The sequence below is a fragment of the Brassica napus genome, chromosome C7, assembly GCF_020379485.1.
Source record: "Brassica napus cultivar Da-Ae chromosome C7, Da-Ae, whole genome shotgun sequence".
NCBI classification, from domain to species: Eukaryota; Viridiplantae; Streptophyta; class Magnoliopsida; order Brassicales; family Brassicaceae; genus Brassica; species Brassica napus.
In genome coordinates this window covers 13,446,147-13,471,246 of record NC_063450.1, presented here as the reverse complement: position 1 = coordinate 13,471,246, position 25,100 = coordinate 13,446,147, and the positions used below count along the sequence as shown (strand labels likewise).

The following is a 25,100-nucleotide window of genomic DNA, read 5'->3' as shown; positions in this document are numbered from 1 at the left end:
CGCTTTTTAAACCCGCCAATGACGGTTTTTTAATCGTCTCTGCTGGCCGTTACATTGTGGATATCTAGGAGTTGACTTGTTCAGCCGTATCTTCCACTTCTCGCAGAATGCTTCAAATCGCGTAGAGATGAACTGAGATCCGTTGTCTGTTACGATTTCGTAAGGGACCCTGTGCCTGGTGATAATGTTCTTCCATACGACTCTCGACTTGTACGTCTTTGATACTTGCGTAGGATTCTGCTTCTCTGCCCACTTTGAGAAGAAATCCGTAGGACCAAAAGGAAGCGTTTCTCTGTTTTGAATTGTGTAAAGGTCCGACGATATCCATGGACCATCGTATAAAGGGATACGGAGATGAATAGACGAGAGGACCTCCGCAGGTTGATGGATGGTGGGCGCGTTCCTTTGGCATTTTCTCATTTTCGTGCGAATTTTTCGTAGTCTTTGATCATAGTTGGCCAGTTATAACCGTGGCATTTATTTTTGACTGCGAGTGACCTTCCACCAGAGTGGTTTCCGCACGATCTGGAATGGACCTCGTCCATCACTTTTCTTGCTTTCTCTCCCCTCGGCTCAGGTCATGAGTGGGCCGGAGAATCTCCATTGTAGATTTCTCCCTCTACCGTTACATATCGTGCGGCTTGGGTTTTAATTTTGCGTGCCGCCCATTTCTCGGTGGGCAGCGTTCCGTCGGTTATGTAGGCTCGGATCGGCTCTAGCTATGGCTGGGCTGGCGCAACCATATTCCGGCTGATCCATCTTTCCTTCTGTTGGATCTTCGATTTCCTCCGCATCTTCGATTTGTCCCCAAATCAGATTGGCGATCACCGGCGGTCCGATGCTCGGATGTTCAATGAATTCCACGGGGATTACCCGTTTTAGTCCTGGATCCGAGCTTGACGCGAGCGCGCCAAGGCATCTCTGCCTGTTATTTTCCGAGCGAGGAATTCTAGTGAGGGCGCATTGGTTGAAGTCTTGGGCCAGGTCCTGGACGAGTTTTAGATATGCATCCATTCTTTCGTCCCTTGGCTCGTATTCTCCGCTGTATTGATTTGCGACTAACTGAGAATCGCAGTAAGCGTGGATGTTGCAAATCTTCAACCCATGGGCTAGTTGTAATCCTTCAATGATGCTTCATATTCAGCCTCGTTGTTTGATGCATGGAATTCTAACCGAAACGACTGCTCCAAGATTTCCCCGGTGGGCGACGTGAGCCGACTCCCAATTCCGGATCCTTGTTTGGTCGATGATCCATCGACGTGAAGAACCCAAGTTGAATCTGGTTCCGTGTTTGTCATATCTCCCGTGGGCAATTCTACTAAGAAATCTGCTAGGACCTGAGATTTTGCGCAGGTTCTTGGGCGGTACTCGACATCGTACTCGCTCAGTTCGATTGCCCATTTCGCGAGCCGTCCTGACTGACTCGGACTGTGCAGAACCGTGCGCAGGGAAAGGTGGTGAGAATCACTATGGTATGAGATTGGAATATGGCCTGAGCTTTCTCGCCGAGGTTACAACAGCGAATGCTAGTTTTTCCATCAAGGGGTACCGCGTCTCAGCGTCCAGCAAGGTTTTACTCATGTAAAAGATTGGTTTTTGTTCACCCCGTTCTTCTCTGATCAAAACGCCACTTACTGCTGTTGCGGAGACCGCGATGTATAAGAATAGAGGTTCTCCCTCTACTGATTTTGCAAGAACAGGAGGAGTGGCCAGGTAACGCTTCAGCTGTTGGAAAGCCTTTTCGCACTCTTCCGACCATTCGAACTTTTTGTTCCCTTTTAACGTGTCGTAGAAAGGCAGGAACTTGTCCGTCTAACGTGATATGAAACGGTTCAAAGCTGCGATCCTTCCGGTTAGCCTTTGGACTTCTCGTGTTGTCTTTGGTGAGACCATTTCTATCAGTGCGTTTATCTGTTTGGGGTTGGCCTCAATCCCGCGACACGTGACCAGATAACCGAGAAACTCTCCTGATGCGACTGCGAACCTACATTTTGCCGGGTTTAGTTTCATGTAGGTTCAGCCTTGCGAAGCACTCTTCCAAGTGGGATACGTGGTCGTGTTTGTCAAGGGATTTTACGAGCATGTCATCGATGTACACTTCCATAGTCTTTCCGAGCTGTTCGGAGAACATTCGATTGACAAGTCGCTGGTAAGTAGCACCCGCATTCTTGAGACCGAAAGGCCTTACCTTGTAGCAATACATTCCGCGGTGGGTGATGAATGCGGTCTTGTGGCGATCGTCAGGATTCATCATGATTTGATTGTACCCGAAGAAGGCGTCCATGAATGATAAAAGTTCGTTCCATGCTGTTGCTTCGACCAGTCGGTCAATGTGCGGAAGTGGAAAGCAATCTTTTGGACAGGCCTTGTTGAGATCGGTGAAGTCGACGCATACTCGCCATTTTCCGTTTTTCTTTTTGACCACGACGGGGTATCTGACTTCTGTTATTGACCCTACTTTGAGGAGTTTCTCAACTTTCTCATTTACCGCTGTAGCACGCTCTGGTCCTAGCTTCCGTCTTTTTTGTTTTACGGGTTTGTAGGTCGGGTCAATGTTGAGTTCGTGACATGTTATGCCGATGTCGATTCCTGGCATATCCTCTGCGGCCTCAGCGAACGTATCGAGGTTCTTTTCAAGACAAGCCATGAGCTCTGTTCTCAATGGTTTCAGAGGTTGGCTCCGATCTCGACGCATCGTTCTGGGCGGGATTCGTCGAGACAGACCGAGATTACAGGTTCGCAAGTTGGTTTGCGCTTCCCTTCTAGAGCTTCGACCCTCTGTGACTGCCAGAAGACTTCCGAGTCTTGCTCTGGGGCGCCCTCGTCGAGAGCCAGCTTTCTTTTCTTCTTGTGGGAAGCTTAGATCGCAAAGTTCTTTCTTTTTAACTCAGCGGCGAAACATACTTGTGACATCCTGTGGTCTCCTTGAATTGTTTCGACTCCATGAGGGGTCGGAAATTTAAGGCATAGGTGGAATGTCGATGGGATCGCTCTCATGGAATTCAGCCATGGAGTTCCAATGATTATATTGTACGATGTTGGGCGATCGACGACCAAGAATTCCGTGATATTTACGACGCTCCCAGCTTTAACCAAGAGGTTGATTGAGCCGAGGGTCATAGTAGTGTCTCCTGAGAGTCCGAAGATTGGACTGGGACCTTCCGTGATGGCGCACAGGTCGATTTCCATTCTCTCGAGGGTTCTTTTATAGATAATGTTGGCCGAGCATCCGGTGTCGACCAACACTCTTGCTACGTCGATGTCCTGGATGGTCAGTTCGATGACAAGGAGATGGTTGTGAGGTTTGACCTGGTCAGCCGTTGCTCTGTCCTTGAAAGAGACTACATCGTGAGCTACTGGAGCGGACATCTTGTATCTTTAATCGTTTGTGATTTTTGAGTTAGAGAATTCGACCCCCCCTACTTCTAGCGCCAAACTGTGGGAACCGGAATTCACACCGTCGATTTTAATGAATAAGTATGGAGGAAAACCAAGAAAACTCGATTTTCCCTGAAGGTCCGAATTCTCTGCGTAATCACTTTCAGAGCGTAAAAAGATAGATAGCAAGATAAAGATAAATAATCGCTCGGAGGCGTTTTATTAATGAAATAGTATGAATACATGACTTCTCCGAGAGGAGTAGATATATGCTTACTAGAAAAAAGCAGAACAGAAAGGCGGCAAAACGTTCTAAGCCTTGCATAGCTAGTCTAACCACCTAAGTTCTAAGTTCCCTAAGCTAGCAGGAGTTCTCTAAGTCTAAATTCTCGGATCCCTTTTCTTCTACTCCAGCTCTCCTTATATAGTTGTTTTAGGTCAGTGGCCCATTTACTCCTTGGCCTTTGGGCCCAAGTTTATCTCTTTTGGGAATATTCCATTTTTTGTCGATCTTTGTAGTTATCCTCGATTCCTGATATTTATCTTCGAAAACTTAACGTTTATCCTACTTCTACGAGTTAGGATAAACCGTCATAATTCCCATTGGGCTCGGGTCCCTTCTAAATCGTAGATTAGCCTCTAGACACGTTTAGATCCTCTCGGGACGTTTTTAGGCCTTCGGGCTTTTCTACGATTTTAGTCGTAAAACTTCGAGAGTAACTCCGATCGAGACGGAACGAGAGGTATATGATCCAAAAGTCGGATATCACAACTATATAGAGGACACGAGAGTCGAAACGAGTCGAACTGGCCGAGATTGGATTGTCCTCGCCCCAGGGCGAGGTGAACCGGGCGCGGATCGTCTTCGCCCATGGGCGAGGTGACCGTGGTGCTGGTCGTTCCCGCCCATGGGTGAGGTGACCTTGGTGATGGTTGTCCTCGCCCATGGGCGAGGCGGACAAGTGAGAACGGTCCGGTTCTCGGGTCTTGACCTGTCTCTTTTCGTACCGATCTTTCCGGAAACCCTCGTCCATAAGTATTTGTATTATTCCGATCTTTCTTTCTTGAAGTCTTTCGTGAAGAATTTGCTAAAATGATAATCTTAGCCATTGATTTCGAGATAACCGTTTTCGACCCCAACACCTATTCCCTTTGCTAAGGCATCAGACCGTTGCAAGGGAAGAGGAGGCGCATGTGAAAGGCTGGAGAAGAGCTGGATAAAGCAAAGGGAGCTTTATGCACAATGAAGAAGCTTATTTGATTGTTTGAATTAAAGCAAACCTTATCTCTTGTAATAGTGCCTCTTTATGAAACCCTCATCCTAGTGTTGCCTCCTCATATATATTGTAAATTCTGATCAGATTAATAATTAAGAAGTTTGGGATTATCTTTCTAGACTCTCTCTCTTGTTCATGATGATTCTTAAATACTCTTAAACATGATTACTACATAATCTCTCTACAAATCTCCCATTAATCTTCTCTAATCTACCTTTAATCTCTCCATACCTACTCTATTCTCTAAAATCATATATCCTACTGGAAGGCTTGGCGTTCAATGGAAATTGCTTTGGAATATGCCAAAGGAAACTCACTAGGCTCTTACAATCTACTTCCTGATTACCTCCATAAACTAGCAGAAGAAAACCCTGGAACCCTAGCCGAGATTGAAACTGAATACAACGAGAACATAGGAAACAGGTTTAAATACATGTTTCTAGCTATGGGTGCTTCTATTATGGGATTTGAGCACATGAGAAAAGTTGTAGTTGTCGATGGAACCCATTTGAGAGGAAAATATGCTGGGTGTCTTCTAACTGCATCTGCCCAAGACGGCAATTACCAAGTGTTTCCACTAGCCATTGCTATCATCGACAGAGAAAATGATAACTCGTGGGAGTGTTTCTTCAAAAAGTTACAAGCATTCGTTCCAAATACACACAATATCATGTTTGTATCTGATAGACATTCATCTATCTATTACAGATTGGCCAAGGTAAGTAAAGGCTTTATAATATTACATAACTGGTTTTATATCCGGAAATTATATGTATGAATGATAATATTGTTATATCCGGAAATTTAAAGTTTTGCCGGATAATGTATCAGGCTTATCCAGAAGCAAAACACTGTGCATGCATCCTTCATTTAAAGAGAAATATCAAGACTTATTCCAAAGATAAGAATCTAGGATTCTTGGTTGCAAAAGCTGGAAGGGCATATAGGTTGGCTGACTTCTACAAGATTTTCAATGAGATAAAACATGTCAATGCCTCTTGTGCATATTATCTAATTGGAATAGGATTTGAGCATTGGGCACATTCCCATTTCCCCGGACGTCGTTACAATATTATGACGAGTAACATTGCAGAATCATGGAATGCAGTGCTTCGTGAGGCCAGAGAATACCCTATGTTGGCCCTTGTAGAATTTATTAGGGCAAAGCTAATGTCTTGGTTTTCTACTAGGGGCTCAACAATCTCAGCAAGTTTAGACAATTTCACACCGAAAGTAATGGAAATTCTCGTAGTTAATTTCGAGTCTTCGGCAGGTTTCGAAGTGAAGAAAATAAAACACTTGGAGTATGAAGTACGGAACAAGGAAGAGTGTTCTTTCCACGTCGACATTTCCAAACGATTTTGTTGTTGTTTTGAGTTTCAACTCCTCGAAATTCCTTGTCAACATGCAATAGCAGCGGCCATCGTAGCCAAGGTAAAAGTCGATTCATTGGTAGCTGAAGAGTACACCCAGAATGCAATGGTTGCTGCCTATGTGGGCAGTGTCGCTCCAGTGATTCATACCGATAATATCATAGAACTCACTGGTCAATTGTCAGAGTTAGATATGCTTCCACCATCTAGCAGGCGTCCCCCTGGCCGTCCACGTAAGAAACGTTTCCTATCTCGTGGCGAAGTTCGTGTAAGTACTTTAAATAATTTATAATGTCTAATTATATTATGGTTAATATGTTTTTCGTTGAATTAATTATTTATTTTGTACTGTTTAATAGATGAAGACACCAAGAAGACATACTGTATGTAGTCGTTGCAAAGGTTGTGGTCACAATCGTGCAACATGCAAAACCCCTATCAGTTAAGATGTGTTACTAATAAGAAAGGGATATTCCCGGTGATGGAGTTGTACGGAAAGAGGAAGGATAAAGAATTAAGTTTGTTAAGCCAAACAACTACTATCTGTTTATATCTAATATGTGATTACCTATATGGCGTGAGAGCTGTAGTTGTGATGGAATACTGGTTGTTAAATAAATTAATGAAATCCCTTTCTATATTAGTCTTGCATTTTATATATCCATAACGAGGGAATGTTATATATATCCGGTTATGCATAGTAACATATTATACATGGTTGAGGTGTTGGTTGGGCCTCCTAAAGTCTAATACGTTTATAATTCATATTTCCCATTCCCAACTAAAACTTCTCGAAAGATGTTATGTAATTTTGTTTGTGTATGTTGTCAACATGATTTGATTATTGCAAAATTTTGTATATGATCAGAGGATATCTATCTAATCCAATGTATATATAAAACAATTATAGCGAGTTTGATTAATGACGACTCTCGTTAATAATAAATAAACTATAGTGTAGGAATTAATAATTCATATTTGGAAATCAACATGATTATAGGTTCCTTAATGCCTAACCTAATATGACAATATGACAAAACGTAAATCATATAATTAGACTACTCAAGGGAAGTCTTTCCAAGTCAGGCGCGTGTATGACTAATAACATATGCTTTTGTTTCGTTTGCATGTAGTGGAATATTTTTGTCATATGCATCAGAATTCGAATCTCATCATGATATCTATACTAGAGTAGCCAGCTAAGATGTTTATTATATTTCCATATATGGAAAAATTTGATCTTATCTGCGTACTTGTTTACTTTCTTTGCCTATATATCCAAGAAAACTCAATACTATTTCCTCTCACACCTCAACAACTAAAATCTTTCTTTTTAAGATGTCGACACCTCTGCGTGTGAGTTTATATCACAGAGCATGGCAGCGTAACGATGACGGTTATTGGATTTTCCAGAGAAAGCCGAGCGATCTCGAGTATACAGTGTTGGTTAAACCGAACGAGAGTTTCGATGATTTGGAAACTATCATCCGAGATCGTTATAAACTAAAGCCTAAAACACCCTTGGCGATGGCTTACCACCCCCCATAATGGATGCTTGAACTAGATGGGACTCGGAGGCCACCGATTACTGTGAGTACAACTTCCGAAGTAGAAGCTATGATGCATCTCCGCTCAGGGTTCACAGATCTAAAACTTTGCATTTCATCTGGATACGAAGATGTTGGCCATTTCCAGTTTCTCAACAAGACAACGTTTACCGTCGGCGGTGCAACATTTGTGTTCAATGGTTATTAACCAAATTTGGAAAATGTATCGTAGGGTTTAGTTTATAAAAAACGTTTTTATTCGTAAAATGTTTTTGTAGGTTATAATGATCGCGAACTCTTCGGCAGCAAGGATGTTCTTGAAGAGATATTTACCGAACATGAGATGGTTTCAATCTAGAGGGCCCATCTTAAAATTACAAACGCTAGGCAAAACCGACAAGAAAACGCCGCTGAATCAAGTGTGTCATCAAACCAGTTAACCGAAGAAGGTTAGTTACAGATAATCATACGATTTCTAAAATGATTATGCTAGGTTGTTAATTATCTTTTAATATTTTAGATGCATCTGGATCATCTCCGTCACTTCCTGGAGAGTAAAGCAATCGGTGGCTATGTTCGTGGGCAGAAGCAATAAAAAATAACATCAGTTCAAGTTGTTTTCTTAAATCGTATGGTCTATTGTTCCGTTTTAAATTCTGAATAATGAAAGGCTGTGGTGTCTTTATCTAAGGATTTCCTCTGTTTCGATTGTTATGTTTGTCTTCTTCTTTGGTTTCGTGTCTGTATGTCCCAAACTTATCTTTTTTCATATGTAATATAATCGTTTCGAACTAGTTACAATTGTCGGTGAATGTGGTTTTTCCTAAGATGTAATACCACTACATCTTACCTTGGAATTCAAAATACAGTACTCTATTACCTTTATGTTTACAAATTACCCATTACTAGTTATATTGGTTCAGGATAAGATAATGGTCACAACTTTAATATCTGATAATCATCATTGTAGCTGGAGAGGCGGATGATTATATAAGGTGCAGAATACATAATCCCATTAACATAGATCGTATTAAATTGTGTAATTTTCAATCAGCAAACTTTAACAAAATTAATTTTGAAAATTTTGTTCATATCAATTCTCCAATTAGACCTGTCAGTATAACGGCCAAAATAATGGGAAATTTGTCGTTTGATGATCATCAAACCACAATATCTGACTTTTCTAAGAAGTTTTATGTTAACAATTAGTTAAATTAAAGTTAAATTATAGCCAAATAAACATCAATCATGTGAACGAAGATGTGTGTTATCATTATAGATGACCACTTAGTTGGCTCCAATGATCCTTTGTTGATCTCGGCTAATTATCCGGATATTATTCGCTATATCGGTAGCTATTAATAATATCCAGCTTAACTGATCAAAAAAATAAACTTATTGTGTTTCATAATCTGTTTCACTTGTTCATACCTATAATTTGCATATACGGAACTCGAATAATCAATTATGTAAAAGTGTACATACATGACATACTAATATAAATAATTATACTCTAGGAAAACAAAATAGACAGTTCTCAAACATCGCATTCGTCTTAAATCCTTACTTGGAAAACAGAGTCTAATGTAACCAATTCTACAAATTCAATGTATAAACAACAAACTAGAGTTTCATGTGGTACTCATAGAGCATAACAGCGACCCTTTGCGCCTCAGAAGCTAAGATATGGGGTGCGATACAACGAAATATTTCAATTCCAGAGAGAGAATGTGTCTTCATTAGCAAAACCGACGTTAACGAAGAATCTGCTGATATGATGTTCTGCGGAACGGTTTTTGCTCTTTCAACAACCATTGGCATCAGTTGAGAATTTGAAATTTGCAGCCCAGCTTGTTTCATTAGGTAAGGAAACATCTCTGATATTGGTTTAAGTTCAGAACTCATCGAAGCTTCACTCCTTAGCGAGGTGTTGCAATAAAAAACTGTAATGATCCAAGAGGAAGCATCCACACACAAGCTGACCCAGTGTTTCTTATCCAGATTAAAAGGGAAATATAAATGATAGTGATCAGGATGATGGTCCATCACCTCTCCAAACACTTTTACCAGACCCTTTGTGAACATATGTTTTTCCTTTGCCGGTATTTTGGAGAATTTGAAGTAGTTCCTAGACACAGAGGCAACGAACTTGGTATAAAAAAATACCAACTTTTTGCCCTCGACCGAAAGAGACTGCTTAGCATATGAAAAGCTAAGATGCTTCATGAGTACATCCATCACCTACAAAGAATTATATTAATAGGTGGAGCAATTTTTAACGATAACAAAGAAGATTTTACTACCTTTGAAGAGTATGGCCTGGCCTTTTCGACAATGTCAATAATGTCTTTGTTTGAAACTTGACACCTTCCAAGATGAATAACACTAGTATGGATATTAATATATTAATAGACACAAATAGATCTTAATATATCTGGATAGAAATAAGATAATCGAATAACTTACAAATGGGATTTCAGCTTTTGGGCAAGTTTTGTATACTTTTGTGTATATTCCCAAGAATCAGCTTTGCCATACACAACCATTTGGGATTCCCTTGCTCTATTTAATATATCTGGACTACACTGGAAAACATCAACGAGGCCATGGGTAACTGTTTTTTGTCTTTTGCCTCTCCTGCATTCTTGTAAATCAAAAGGATTATCTTTTTCCACTGCGACTTGTTCAGCAGCCGACCCGTTCACCAGGTCATCATTGTTATCTTCCTGGGACAAACCAAGGGAGAACGACGGAATCTCAATAACCTGGAACAATTCCATCTCAGAAATCTAAAACGATAAGTCCTAGTGTTATAATTTTAACCACCAAACTAACAAAGTTAAAACTACTATGGATTTTACATTTTGTACCTGCTCTACGGAAGTTGACGGAAGCAACGTTGGATTCAGAAAGTTTCGTAGCCGCAAACTCTTTCTACGTTGTGGGAGCTTAGCCTGACTGTCTTTTTCGACCGTTTCTGGCTCTTGAGAGGATCTACCGTTAGTGTGATCCTGTCTTTCTTCCTGTGACAAACCAAGCGAGAATGATGAATTCTCAATAAATGGGAACGGATCCCTCAGGGCCATCTAAATAATATAAGTCTTAATGTCAAGAAAAACCATTCGGTCTAGAACAAAGTTAAGTTTAACAGCAAAGAAACAAAAAAAATTTACCTCTAAACTTCCGGTTTGGAGACTTTGGGTAGCTACCTGGAAAAATAGGCACTATGTTAATATCCAAAGCTTTATTACCATAACCTAATTGAAACGTCTACTATCATTAACTGGGGACCAAAACTTTACCGTCTTTGACGCTGGAGGATGTTCCATTTGATTGTCCAAAGATGTGACATTGGGAGGGGGAGTTAATCCAGATATATCTGCCGACAAACCTCTGATTGGAGAATCCTATTACTTAAACACGTTGCATTAATATAGAACTTTGTCAAATATTTTGAAATTTTAGTACTCATACGAGTAAATATATAACAAATTAAAAGAGTGGATTAGTAATGCAAAAAGTATGCTTACATGTATATCACCCTCGGGAAAATGTGGTGGTTCATCCTGAACAAATGTTTTCTCACTTGGTTGAACCTATATTTTACAAGATATTTAGCTCGCAAATAACAACATTAATGAAATAAGCATACTGTATCCGGAGAACTAAAATATTAACCAATATGCCAAACGCTTATGGGATATATATCATAAATCCGGAAAACAAAACTATTGTTTTGGATTAATTTCTCGACCAAATATTCGAGCGTCGACTATTACTGCTGAAAATATATATCACTCTAACACAATGTTTGAACATTAAAGCACAACCAATGGTATACTCATCAGGCTGTTTGTTTCAAGGGAGGACCCTAGATTAGCCAGGGCATCGGCTTGCGAGTTTTGTTCCCTGGGGATTTGAGAGAGCTTGTAACTCTTTAACTTCTTGAGGAGACACTGGACGACCGCCAGATACTGGATCATGTTGTCGTCCTTTGCTTGGTACACTCCATGTACCTGGTTGACTATTAGCTGGGAGTCACCGAAGACCTGGATGTTTTCTGCCCCCATCTGATGGGCGAGTGTTAGCCCACCGATTAGGGCCTTGTACTCGCTTTCGTTGTTGGTTGCTTTGAAGTTGCATCTCACGGCCCTTGAGGCCGTGTTCCCTGTCGGGGAGGTAAGCACTATTCCTACTCCGGCTCCTCTGACGTTGATGGATCCTTTGACGTGCAGGACCCATTCTCCCTCTTCCTCCCTCTTCCTTTGTTTTGCTTCGGAGGCGCACTTCTTGCTCCAGAGCCGGGAGCAAGGTCGGGGAGAATTCAGCCACAAAGTCTGCCAGAACCTGTGACTTTATAGATGTGGTAGGTCGAAAGATTACGTCGTACTCCCTTAGTTCCACAGCCCATTTAGCGAGGCGTCCGGAGATTTTGGGCTTGTGGAGAACCAACTTTAGAGGGAAGGAGGTGACTACCACAATTGGGTGAGCCTGGAAGTGGCGTCGCAGCTTACGAGCGGCGACTATCAGGGCTAAGGCCAGCTTCTCTAATTGGCTGTAGCGGGTTTCCGCATCCAGGAGAGCCTTACTTACGTAGTAGATTGGTAGCTGCTTGCTTGCCTCCTCGCGTATCAGGACGGCGCTTACGGCGTGCTCCGAGACTGCCAGATATAGCAGCAGAACCTCACCGAGTAGTGGCTTAGATAGGCGAGGAGAAGTGGTGGGATATGCCTTTAGCTCATGGAGAGCGGATTCGCACTCTTCCGTCCACTGGAAGTTCTTTTGGTTTTTGAGAGTTACAAAGAAGGCATGAGATCTGTCTGAGAGTCTGGAGATGAATCTACTCAAGGCCGCCATTCTTCCTGTTAGCTTTTGGACCTCCTTGACGTTCTTCGGGGAAGGGATCGAATGAATGGGCTTGATTTTCTCCGGGTTGGCCTCGATCCCCCGGTGGGTTACAATGTTCCCGAGGAACTTGCCAGAATTGACCCCGAATGAGCATTTAGTTGGGTTGAGCTTCATGTTGTACTTCCGGTGAGTGGAGAAGGCTTGTTGCAGGTGAGATATGTGGTCCTCAGACTCTAGGGACTTGAACAGCATGTCGTCGATTTAGACCTCCTTGGTTCGTCCTATCTGGTCGGCAAACATCATAGTCACCAGTCGCTGGAGGTTGATCCCGTGTTCTTTAAACCAAAGGGCATAACCTTGTAGCAATAGATCCCTCTAAACGTCATGAAAGATGTTTTCTCCTGGTCTTCTGAGTGCATGAGTATTTGATTATAGCCGGAGAACGCTTCCATGAAGCTCATCAGCTGATGACCCACGGTAGCGTCAACCAGCTTGTCGATATGAGGCAGAGGGAAGGGGTCCTTAAGGCAGGACATGTTGAGGTCTGTGAATTCTATGCAGACTCTCCACTTCCCATTCTTTTTCTTGACTTCCACGACGTTGGCTAGCCATTCCGGATATTGTACCTCGTGAATGAACCCCGCGCCGAGCAGGCTTTTGACTTCATCGTTGATGATTTCGTCCCTTTCGGGAGCAAACTTCCTCCTCTTTTGTCTGACGGGTTGATATAAGGGATCTACCTGCAGATTGTCCATGATGATATCCATGTCGATCCCAGGCATATCTGCGTGAGACCAAGCGAAACAGTCGGAGTTAGACCTGACGAAGTCTATTAACCTCCTCCTTAGTCCTTCGGTCAGCTTAGAGCCGATTTTGAGATGTCGGGTCTGATCTCCTTCGGTTAATTGCACGTCATCCATTTCTTCTATCTCCGGTTCCTCGTTATGGTGAGCTGGAGGCTTGCTCTGTAATTGCTATAAGACCTTGGTCTTTCCCTTAAAGTTAGTCTGGTAGCAGAGGCGGGAATACTCTTGTTCCCCTCTTATTGTCCTTATGCCCCAGGGTGCAGGGAATTTCACCATCTGGTGAAGAGTCGAAGGGATGGCTCCCATGCCGTGAATCCAGGGCCGTCCTAGGATCATATTGTAGGATGAGTCGCAGTCAACATCAAGGAACTTGGTTGACATGTTGAGCCCTTCAGCATATACTGGGAGGGTCAACTCTCTGGCGGTTTGCTTGACTTCTCCGCTGAACCCTATGAGTGGGGTTATCCTTAGAGTTAGAGTGCTTTCCTCCAGTCCTAGATCCTTGTATGCGGCCTGGAAGATGATGTTGTCGGAGCTTCCATAATCTACCAGTATCCTTTTCACCAGGCAGTTCGCTACAGTGAGCGATATAACCATGGCATCATGATGGGGGGTGAGAATCTTTTCCTCCTCCTTGGCCATGAAACTTATTTCGTCCGTACCCAAGAGCAGGCATTTCGGCTTGGCTGCCTCTAGGCCGTTCTTGGCGTTCCAAGTGCTTTTCTTCGCGGGTGCGTGGCTTATGCCGCTGATCTCCGAACTGCCTAATATGACATGTGATATCATTCCTGTCGAGGTGGCGAGACGGGAGCAGCTTCAGTGGGCTTTCTCGTTGTTTCCTTGCTTAGATGGCTCTTGGCCTTCTAGGAATGGAACTCCCTGAGGTGTCCTTTCTTAATCAATTCGTTGACCTCGATCTTTAGTGCGACGCAGTCCTCTGTTTTTGTGACCATGGTCTCGGTGGAAGTCAAACCAGAGACCAGGGTTCCTGAAAGAATCGGGTGCTTTCATCTTCTGAGGCCACTTGACATGTTGGCCCATCTGCCTCAGAACATTTATCCGCTACGGCCTTGAGACGGAGAGGTGAGAGATGTCAGGCCACGTGGACACAGCCATCCCTTCTTACTTCTCGATCGGCAGGTTCTGGTATCTGTGATAGACCACGGATTTTATCCATTATTAGCCATGGTTTATAAGTGTCTTAAGATATATTTACTATTATATAGAGTTTATTTAGAGTAATTACAGGTTCAGGTACTAACTAGAAGAAAATGATGTATTTGGAGCTATTTGGAGATCTTTTGAGCTTTGCTGGAAATAGGAGGTGGTCGACGATTACCAAGAAATATCGACCGACGGTTTCCAAGAAATATCGACCGACGGTTGCCAACAAATATCGATCGATGTTGAGCTCTTCTCATCGATCGACGGCGAAGCGACCCGAGAGTTAATGACAAATTAGAAGATTTCAAGTTTCACAAAAGTTTCAATAATTACATCTTAAGTCTATGGCCGTCTGTTAGGCTATTTATTAGGGTTTTGTATCATTTTAGAGGCAGACTTGCTTAGAGACCTTTTTAGACCTAATTTGAAGGAAGCAAGAGGCCACCATTGAAAGGAGAGAGCTTAGAATTGGAGAGATAGAGCAGTACTACAAAAAACAGAGAAGCTCTTGAACTCCCTTCCTTTCACTTATTATGTTGCTTACTTTTATTGTGTATTTTATTTAAGTATTATTCAAACCATCATAACTATGTGTTTCATGAATATGTCTGAGTAGTCCATATTGTTAGATTTAGGTTTCTCAATAGGTTGATAAATGTATTACTGACACAAACAATTGTTAGGGTGTTTAAAAATATATTTCTTCATCTAGTTGTGCATTAAGCTAAGTTTAGGATTGATCACCCTTTAAACTTAGATCTTACAATTAATTGATATCAAGCCATTGCTTGACTCAATACCTGAAAATAAACTAGTATGATCTAACTGACGAGTGTTGATCTAGTGAGTTAGAGAATATAAATCAAATTTGTCCGTAAAGTTTTCTGGAAGAAGTATCGATCGACGCAGCGATAGCCCTGTCGATCGATATTTTGAAAGGTGTATTGATCGATATTCGGAACGAATTATCGATCGACACTTTCTCGTGATTGACATACGAGAGTTGAAATCCGAGATCCATATTAGATAATTAGATTGATTATATCTTAGTTTGAATTCAAGAACAATTATTATCAATAAACCCCTAAAAATCCAATTTAAGTTTTATTTGTCATGCCTGAGAATATACCTGAATCTAGTTATTCTCCCAACTGTTAACAACCTCAAAACAAATCAATCGAGCAATAAACTTGCTCACAAATCACAAATCCATTTACTGCTTTAAAACCAATAAACCAATTAATCTAGCCTATTTGAAAGACCATAATCTATTGTGTAATCCTAGAGTCTATGTGGATTCGATCCCTAAGTACTACATTTGAACCTCTAATTTGAGAGAGAAATGTTGGGGTCAAAATCGGTCACGACGGAATCAATGTCTGAAAGTCCGTAAAAATCGGCATGAACGTTTTTACTAAATATAAATCTTAGAAAAAGATTTATTTTTACGAAGAATCTTGCGGAGAAAACACATTCACAAAAATCAGAGAAAGACGCGAACAAGAATGCCGCATAGCAACCAGCGGAAAAGCTGGTCGCTACGTAGCGACCGAGCTCTCACCGAAGCTCGGTCGCTGTTGGGGTCGAAAACGGTTGCGACGAAGTTAACGTCCAAATCCCCGATGAAGAAAACGAAAAACCTTCTTCGACAAACACTTTTTCGAAATAGATTCTTCTTTACGAAAAGCTTTACGGAGGAAACGCGAGTCATCGAACAAGAGCTCGAAAAGGGTCACTCCGCAACGACCGAACGTGTGTTCCGCTCGGTCGCTACGTAGCGACCGAGCTCGAGCCGAAACGTCGATACGACATTAGTCCATGCATTCTCGTCTACCCTTCGATGCTATCTCCCGAAGACCGTAGCGAACCCATTTCACGTTCCCCGCCATTCTAAGTTATCGATCAAACTTTACCGTAAAAACCGCGGAAAGTTCGTTCTTTATCGAAAGAAGCCGTAATAAACCCTTCGAGTCAAAACACGGCCCAAAAGGACCTAAGACATGACTCGAGGCCCGACTTACGATTTCTTAACCAACAGCCCGTGAGCCGCATAGCGGTTTACGCTTGGTTCGCAAGGAAAGATAAATGTCAAGTTTCCGTGGATAAATACGAAATTTTGAAGATAATTACGAAGATCGAAAAAAAAAATGGAATATCTCCATTTTTATGCTATGGCAGCTTAAGGGCAGAAGAGGAAAAGCGTAAACCGACCTTGGAGCCAGTATATAAGGAGTCCTAGGCGAGAGGCATGGGAGAGGACTTTTCTCAGAGCAAACTTAGCACTTAGAGAAATTAGGCAACTTTCCGTTTTTGTTATTTCGAGCTGCGACTCAACTAGGTTTTGCAGTCTTAGGTTGTTAGAACTAGTAATCTCGCCGACAGCTCTCGTAGCCAAGGCTTCTACCTTGTTGTAACGCTCATATGCGGATTCAGAATAAAACTCCTTTTGCTCTTTTTTACGATTTCTTATTTCTTTTCGTCTTTAATTGCGTGTTCTAATTGCTTGGCGTGTGGTTTAACAAATATCCGGAACCTCTGGGAAATTAGGGTTTTCCTAACTTTCCTAATTTAAACGGAAATCGACAGTGCGAATTTTGGTTCCCACAGTTTGGCGCTAGAAGGAGGTGGGGGTACGGATTACTCTAACTCAAAGCCGCAAAACGCTTGATCAAAACAATGTTTGGAAATACGAAAGAGAAAATGGCAGTTCGCAATAACGCTGGTAAGAAAACTCCAGCCGCCACTGCGCCTATGGCCAACGCCTATGAAAACGCCACAGTTCTTGAGAAAATCGAAAACCTTGCTGCGACTTTTCGCCACAGGAAGTGCAATGAAACGAGCTCGCGATTTCTCTTTTTAAACATAAAGGGAAACGATAAATCTTATCAAACCCCATAAGTTTGCTCATTACCGAACAAAAGAAATCTCAATGCGTAAGGGTTTTACCAAAACACGTTTTCCAAAAACATTTCCCAAAAACCGCAGAAAACCTCTAGGCTAATCGCGGAAAAAGGAAGCACAACAAATCGATTACACAGCTCGGTCGCTACGTAGCGACCGAGCAAGCACACAGCTCGGTCGCGACGTAGCGACCGAGCTCCAGCCAAGCTCGGTCGCTACGTAGAGCTCGGTCGCTACGTAGCGACCGAGCACGCACACGGCTCGGTCGCTACGTAGCGACCGAGCTCAAGCCAACTCTCCACTCGCTACGTAGCAACCTGTCAGGCCTAAAAAGGGTCCTCCTTTGCGTTCTCTTTTAAATCCTCATCGTAACGCTTTTCGTTTCGTCTCAATCGGAGTTTCCGTTGAGATATAACGACGAAAACAAGTAGGACCCTTCTTGGCTTGCTTCCACTCGCTACGTAGCGACCTGTCAGACCTCCACTCGCTACATAGAGACCTGTCAGGACTCATAATAGTCCTCCTTTGCGTTCTCTTTTGAATCCTCATCGAAACGCTTTTCGTTTCGTCTCAATCGTAGTTTCCGTTGAGATTTTACGTCGAAAACAAGTAGGACTCTTCTTGGCTTACTTCTACTCGCTACATAGCGACCTGTCAGACCTCCAGCTCGCTTCATAGCGACCTGTCAGACCTCCAGCTCGCTACATAGCAACCTGTCAGGCCTCAAAAAGCTCCTCCTTTGTGTTCTCTTTTGAATCCCGATCGAAACGCTTTTCGTTTCGTCTCAATCAAAGTTTCCGTTGAGATTTTACGACAAAAATTAGTAAGACTCGTCTAAACTCCTTCGCTTGCTCCTACTCGCCCTTACCTCCATCTTTGTGTTCTCCTTCAAATCTCGATCGAAACGTCTTTTGTCTCGTCTCGATAGGAGTTACCATTGAAACTTTACGATAAAAAAAAAAAAAAAAAACCGCAAGGACTAGTTTTCTCGCGTGGATTCAGATTAATCGTATAATACGGCAACAGTTAACTTAACACCTTAGCCGCCTCAACTATACGATTACGTTGAACCTTTTTATTGACTTCGTATCAGTCAAGTTCGGAAAATAAATGTCAAGTTTCAAAGGATAAACGCCAATATCGAAAATGGCGAACATACACAAGAAGAGGAAGGGGAAATGAGCAAGCAAAACTGAGAAGAGACAAAACTGCATCTTCGAGAGAACTAAGGTATTTGCGAATTGAAATTTTTGAAATCAGACTTGGAGTTTTCGTAGGAAATTACTAAGAAATAAAAACGCCTTTGAGACTGCCAAAAAACTTTAGGGAACGTAAAACCTAGGTGGATAGTCTAGCGAACTAAGTCTTAGGTGATTTTTCCTGTCTCGATATATTGTCCCATAACTGTTCGTCCAGATCTTGCAAACCGATCAAACCTCTCCGAAAATCGAGAAACGATCGCCACACATATCAAGCTCGCTTCCTAAGGAGAGAAAAAACTAGAGACATGAACGTCATCTTAATACCGATTCGTTTCTGGCAATTCACTCGGAACCGACATATTCCAAGTCTTCAACCTGGAAACAACCAAATCACAGTCCAAGTGTCATCTTCAAACCGACTCGGACTGTCGATCATTCTATTCCTCGAGAAAAAAAGGGACGGAGTAGGTGCGTATACTATACTCGTATACTCACATACTTCAAAAACATATTCAAACAATGCGATGTCTCGTCAAGATCAAGAAAACGCTTTCGACAAGAAAACGCTTTCGACCAAGCAAACTCTCGTAGAAATATGCGGAGAAATATTCATACAATGCGATGTCTCGTCAAGATCATCCTAAAAGCAAACAACAATCTGAGATTCGTCTAAACACTAGGAACTAATCCAAACCATGTTGGAAAAATTCTCAAAGACTATACAGCATCTATCATCGCAATCATTCGTTTAGAAAACCTCTGCCAAACTTCAGAATGGAAGCCGATGATTTGCTGAAGTCATAAAGATCTTTTCCGATTTGATAAAACGAGTTTCGTATAAGAATCATTATACGAAAAATCTTCAGGCATCAAAGCATCACTCTCATTTTCCGTTGAACCAACCGACTCAAGGAAAAACATCAAAAACATTTGCGACAAAGCAAAATCAAGAACAAAAGTAACAGAAATACGACAAAGAGAACACGTCCTCCCCGCTCGTCGACTAAGTCTATCGCTTTTAACTAATTCATTGAAGAAACCTGCAAAAACGTTTCGCGACTAGATCTCGGTGAAATAACCTTTGGTAAAACTCCATGAGTGACTCAGAGAAACTTTCACCGAAGAATAAAAACAAAAGCAAAAACGTTTCTCAAAAATCTGCGGAAACATCGTTATTTTGACATCTCCATATGTCGCGTCAATTTAAAAAATTCGTAAAAACCGGTCGCCCGTTACTTACGCAAAAAATCCTTCGTATAATCAGATCATGTCATACGAAGTAACTTTCGAAAGTAAACGTAACAGGTTTTACAAAAAGGTACTTTCCTTATAGCAAAAAACCAAGCTGTATGATCCGACATTGGACGACCAATACAAACTTTACTTCCTCGCACCACGATCTGAAAGGTCTCATTCTTTAGCCCCGCGACTCACTTGCATTCGCTCTCATTCCGCTTGGTCACGTCCGAGCAGGAAATCATCCCGCAACTGACTCCGCACGGGCTCTGTATCGAGCTTCTTAGGCTTTATCTCCCTCAGAAACAAAGGAAACAACTTCCATACGAATAAAGGAAACATTATACGAAACTTTCATCGTATAAACTTTCATCGTATAAACAAAGGAAACAACTTCCATACTCGGCCTATCAATCTCGATAAAAGCCATTTGTCACTCGCCCAATTACGCCTTTCCTTCGAAGCCGAACTAGGTAACAGCATACCCTTTAAGGACGATTCTAACTGACTTGACCTTATTGACAGCACGAAAGTGTCATGGTCTAATCCTTTGGCAACAACGTCCTTGGCTATAAAGCTGAGCACATCCTTCATGCAAAGCCAAAACAATTGAGCAAACACCGCTCCAATAACTTGACGGCTAAACGGTAATCCGGAATTTGTCTTGAAACGCCAAGTAACGATTACACAAACAATTATCGTTCCACCGAAAAACGGGAATCATACGGTAAATTCGTCATAAGAAAACTCAGTCCTAACAACCAAACAGTTACCGGAAAGGTTCCACTTGTCAAAAATCGACCAAGTTCCATATACTACGATTCACTTTAAGCCCGCTATGTTTTACTCGTAAAATGCTGCATGTAAGGAAAACTCGTAACAGAGCTCCTATAGCTATACGGAACATCCTCAAATAGACACGAAAGAAATCTCGGAAGGCCAACACCACACAAAGCACGGTATAGGAGGATGCCTCTTTCCGGAGACAAATTTACGCGACCCCTTGGTCCTAACTCCCCGATCGCAAATCAAATCCAAACAGGAACAACAATTCTGGCTGCGAACATCCGTAGTCAAACCAGAATGTTTCCCAAACGCAGGGCTAAGACTAATCCCTTGCAACATCGCGAAACATCTTCAAGCCCGCGAACATTTCAAGTACGAAACGCGGCATACGGAAGAATAACAAATCTTCAGCATCGCGAGACGTCGCAAACGCCTGAAGATTCATTCTTCGACGAAATTTCCTTCCTCGATAAAAACACTTTCTTGGAAGACCAGACAGTCATACGCACTAACATCTTCTCAAAACATATCCTTCGCGAAGACCCGAAACGGTAATTTTAACCATTAAGTTTGTTGCTGATCACAACAAACTCTTAACGTCCTAAACAGACTTAGCCATCTCGTAGGGATGACTCCCGTACATCCGACACAAGGATAATAGCGCTATAAAAGAAACCCAAAATTTTTGGTCAGCACTTCCAGGAGGTTTAAAAATTGTCCTTGGAGAGATGCTCAGTTCCAACCATACAAGTCGTATAAGCCGAGAACCTATCGCGGACTTTAAATCGGTATGGAATCAGGATGAAACTGAAACGGGATACGTAAGTCGAATTAGTCGTCGCACCCTCTAAAACCAGGAGTAAACCTAAGTCTTGCCCTAAACCCAGCGAACTGGTCTCTAACATCTCTAGGCATAGTATCAAAAACCTTGATACGAGATCCCAAAATTTGTCTCTTTGCCAATATTAGAGCGTCTTCAGAAATCCCGCAAGTTTACACACTGCGGAAAACTCTCGAAACAGATCACGGATATAGTAGTTCACACAGAGTTAGATTACGAGATGACAACTCGTAGTCTTCCTTCTACACCCATATAAAATGCCATCGGCAGCAACACGCCTGATAACCTCTACATAAAAACCAGACGGCAAAGGTCTCGCTGGAAAACTAGTCATACGAACCTTAACTCCAAGACGAACTACGAAAGGCTTGATCCCTTCAACAAGGGTACGTAGGCAGCCGTCATAAGGCGCAGCCCCAATCTTATTCTGCCTAACTCACCTAACTTGCCAAGCCACTCGCTAAAACCTCACGCTAGAAGCTCATGGTTCTAACGAGCTGGGGGGCTAACTGTTGGGGTCAAAATCGGTCACGAGGAATCAATGTCTGAAAATCCGTAAAAAACGGCATGAACATTTTTACGACAAATTAATCTTAGAAAAAGATTATTTTTTACGAAGAATCTTGCGGAGAAAACACATTCACGAAAAAATCGGAGAAAGACGCGAACAAGTGGTTGCCGCGTAGTAACCAGCGCAAAAGCTGGTCGCTACGTAGCGACCGAGTGTTGGGGTCAAAAACGGTTACGACGAAGTTAACGTCCAAATCCCCGAAGAAGAAAAACGTAGAAACCTTATTCGACAAATACATTTTCGAAATAGATTCTTCTTTACGAAAAGCTTTGCGGAGGAAATGCGAGTCATCGGACAAGAGCCCGAAATGGATCGTTACGCAGTGACCGAACACGTGCTCCGCTCGGTCGCTACGTAGCGACCGAGTTCGAGCCAAGGCTCGATCGCTAAGTAGCGACCAAACGTCCATTCCGCTCGGTCGCTCCGTAGCGATCGAGCTCGAGCCGGAGCTCGGTCGCTACGTAGCGACCGAGCTCGAACCGAAGTTCGGTCGCTACGTAGCGACCGAGCTCTTCCGAAACGTCGATACGACATTAGTCCATGCATTCTCGTCTACCCTTCGATGCTATCTCCCGAAGAGCGTAGCGAACCCATTTCACGATTCCCCGCCATTCTAAGTTATCGATCAAACTTTACCTTAAAAACCACGGAAAATTCGTTCTTTATCGAAAGAAGCCGTAATAAACGCTTCGACTCGGAAGACGGCCCAAAGGGACCTAAGACACGACTCGAGGCCCAACTTATGATTTCTTTGCCGCATGACGGTTTACGCTTGGTTCGCAAGGAAAGATAAATGTCAAGTTTCCGCAGATAAATACGAAATTTTGAAGATAATTGCGAAGATCGAAAAAAATGGAATATCTCCATTTTTATGCTATGGCGGCTTAAGGGCAGAAGGGGAAAAGCGTAAACTGACCTTGGAGCCAGTATATAAGGAGTCCTAGGCGAGAGGCATGGAGGAGGATTTTTCTCAGAGCAAACTTAGCACTTAGAGCAATTAGGCAACTTTCCGTTTTTGTTATTTCGAGCTGTGACTCAAGGTTTTGCAGTCTTAGGTTGTTAGTACTAGGAATCTCGCTGATAGCTCTCATAGCCGAGGCTTCTACCTTGTTGCAACGCTCATACGCGAATTCGGAATAAAACTCCTTTTGCGCTCTTTTATGATTTCTTATTTCTTTTCGTCTTTACTTGCGTGTTCTGATTGCTTGGCGTGTGGTTTAACAGATATCCGAGACCTCAGGGAAATTAGGATTTTCCTAACTTTCCTAATTTAAACGGAAATCGACAGTGCGAATTTCGGTTCGCACAACCTGTAAATTAAAGGGAGGTGAAGAAGGAGAATCAGTAACAAAAGAAAATAAAAATGACTTAGTCTCAAGCAACTGACTAAATCTCAATGTTCAAATCTACTCAGAATTTGGCAACGGCGCCAATTTGATGTTAGGAGTTTTCAAGGCTCCTAAAACAAATGATGTAGTATAAAAGATTGTCGAACCAATTCTAAGGGATTCAAGCACTGAGAGTTCATGTACTTGCTTAATCTAAGTGCAACCGATGATTAAAAAGGTTTTCTAAACTAACGATTAATGTTAATGCAGTTGCAGAATAATAAAAACGATAAATGAAACGACTTTCTTAACTAAGGGAAAAGAGAACTCATGGGCATAGGAATTAGACCTCGGGTGATCAAGTTTCGAACTAAGGATGGCAAAACGAACAATCAAACTATCAACCTTAAGCTTAGACACAATTCTAAACAGACTCTATGTCTAGATGAATGTTCATTTACTAACACATTTCAAACAACAAATGTCTTTGGTTGAACAATATGAAAGCAATCATTACTAGCAAGTCTAAAGGCTATCTTAGCACTTCTAACAACAAATGTCTTCGGTAAAATATGCTAAAAGCTTAGAAGAGTTGTCTAAGGCATTTTATCAAATACCTTTTGGGTGGGAAATGCCTAAAGGTCAACTTTTGAGTAGCTAACTCATAAGAAGCATTATGAATACTCTACTAGCAAGGATTAAGAATGATCTACGCTAAAACATCTTAGTTCTAACCTAATCACCCTTAATCTCCCTAACCCATGAATTCAAAAGGTGATTACTCACTAATCTCCATGATTCCTCTTAAACCCATATTGAATTTCAGATTAATCATGTAGAGGAATACAGAGAATCGATATGAAAACAACAGGATTGCAATACAGAAAATCGATTGAATCCAAAGAGATGAACTTTCCGAGAGGTTTTTTTGGTTGTTTTTCTTAAACATAGGTTTAGAAAGTGTAAAACGTGCATAATGAAATGACCAAAAGGCCCTTGAGTAGAAATGAATTCGGGTAAACAATAGGTCGGGAGCGACCTCCAGTAGAACAGGAGGAGCTGGCCGAGAAGCAGGCCAGGATCCACTGCGGCCAACACAGACAAGGTCGCAAGGCTGCCAGAAATCCTGAAGAGATCCACGATCTCCGCGAGTACATCGCGAAAACCCCAACGGAGGTGAAAGCGGTGAAATCACAAATCCACCACGCGACAAGCGCTGCGCCTGAGATCGACAGACTTCTCAAGGAAGCACGTAAAACCCTGTTCACTGCCCGGATTACTGAGACCAACGTCTTGGACCCGGGGAAGATCAAAATTCCCAGCTATGATGGCACCACCGACCCGAAAGCGCACCTGCAGTCTTTCCAGATCACGATGGGGAGGTGCAAACTCAAGGAACACGAACGAGACATTGGCTACTGCCTCCTCTTCGTCGAAAACCTCAAAGGAGCCGCGCTCGAATGGTTTTCTCGCCTAAAACGAAATTCCATCGGAAGTTTCCGCCAACTTGCTTCAGAGTTTCTCAAGTAGTTTTCCATGTTCATGGACAGAGAGACCTCGGACGTCGATCTCTGGAGCCTATCTCAAAGAGAAGAGGAGCCACTTCGCGAGTTCATGAACAGATTCAAGCTAGTAATGGTAAGAGTCACCGGGATCAGCGACAAAGTGGCGATCGATGCTCTGAAGAAAACTCTCTGGTACAGGTCGAAATTCCGGTAATGGGTATCCCTCGAAAAACCGAGAACGATTCAGGATGCTCTTCATAAGGCAACAGACTTCATCGTAATGGAAGAGGAGATGAAAATCCTCTCCCAAAAGTACAACCCGCAGAAGACGCCCACG

The 25,100-nt window shown here is 42.4% G+C and overlaps 2 protein-coding genes across 2 annotated transcripts; one reads left to right on the top strand and one right to left on the bottom strand.

The window, feature by feature from the left end:
* The first annotated feature begins 4,935 nt into the window (after positions 1-4,935).
* LOC125590424 lies at positions 4,936-6,474 on the top strand. The gene is made up of 3 exons (XM_048763989.1): positions 4,936-5,373; positions 5,487-6,296; positions 6,388-6,474. The coding sequence occupies exons 1-3, from the start codon at positions 4,936-4,938 to the stop codon at positions 6,472-6,474; spliced, it is 1,335 nt and encodes a 444-aa protein (XP_048619946.1).
* Positions 6,475-13,397: 6,923 nt separating this feature from the next.
* On the bottom strand, positions 13,398-14,015 carry LOC106349581. The gene has a single exon (XM_013789576.1). It carries the CDS (start codon positions 14,013-14,015, stop codon positions 13,398-13,400), a length of 618 nt encoding a protein of 205 aa, XP_013645030.1.
* Positions 14,016-25,100: the final 11,085 nt, after the last annotated feature.

What these genes read in the sequence shown, in the direction of transcription:
- LOC106349581 (XM_013789576.1), bottom strand. Translation starts at nt 14,015, where the DNA reads ATGATATCACATGTCATATTAGGCAGTTCGGAGATCAGCGGCATAAGC.
- LOC125590424 (XM_048763989.1), top strand. Translation starts at nt 4,936, where the DNA reads ATGGAAATTGCTTTGGAATATGCCAAAGGAAACTCACTAGGCTCTTAC. An exon ending in TCTATTACAGATTGGCCAAG is followed by an intron (nt 5,374 to 5,486) that starts GTAAGTAAAGGC and finishes ATAATGTATCAG; the next exon opens with GCTTATCCAGAAGCAAAACA. An exon ending in TATCTCGTGGCGAAGTTCGT is followed by an intron (nt 6,297 to 6,387) that starts GTAAGTACTTTA and finishes ACTGTTTAATAG; the next exon opens with ATGAAGACACCAAGAAGACA.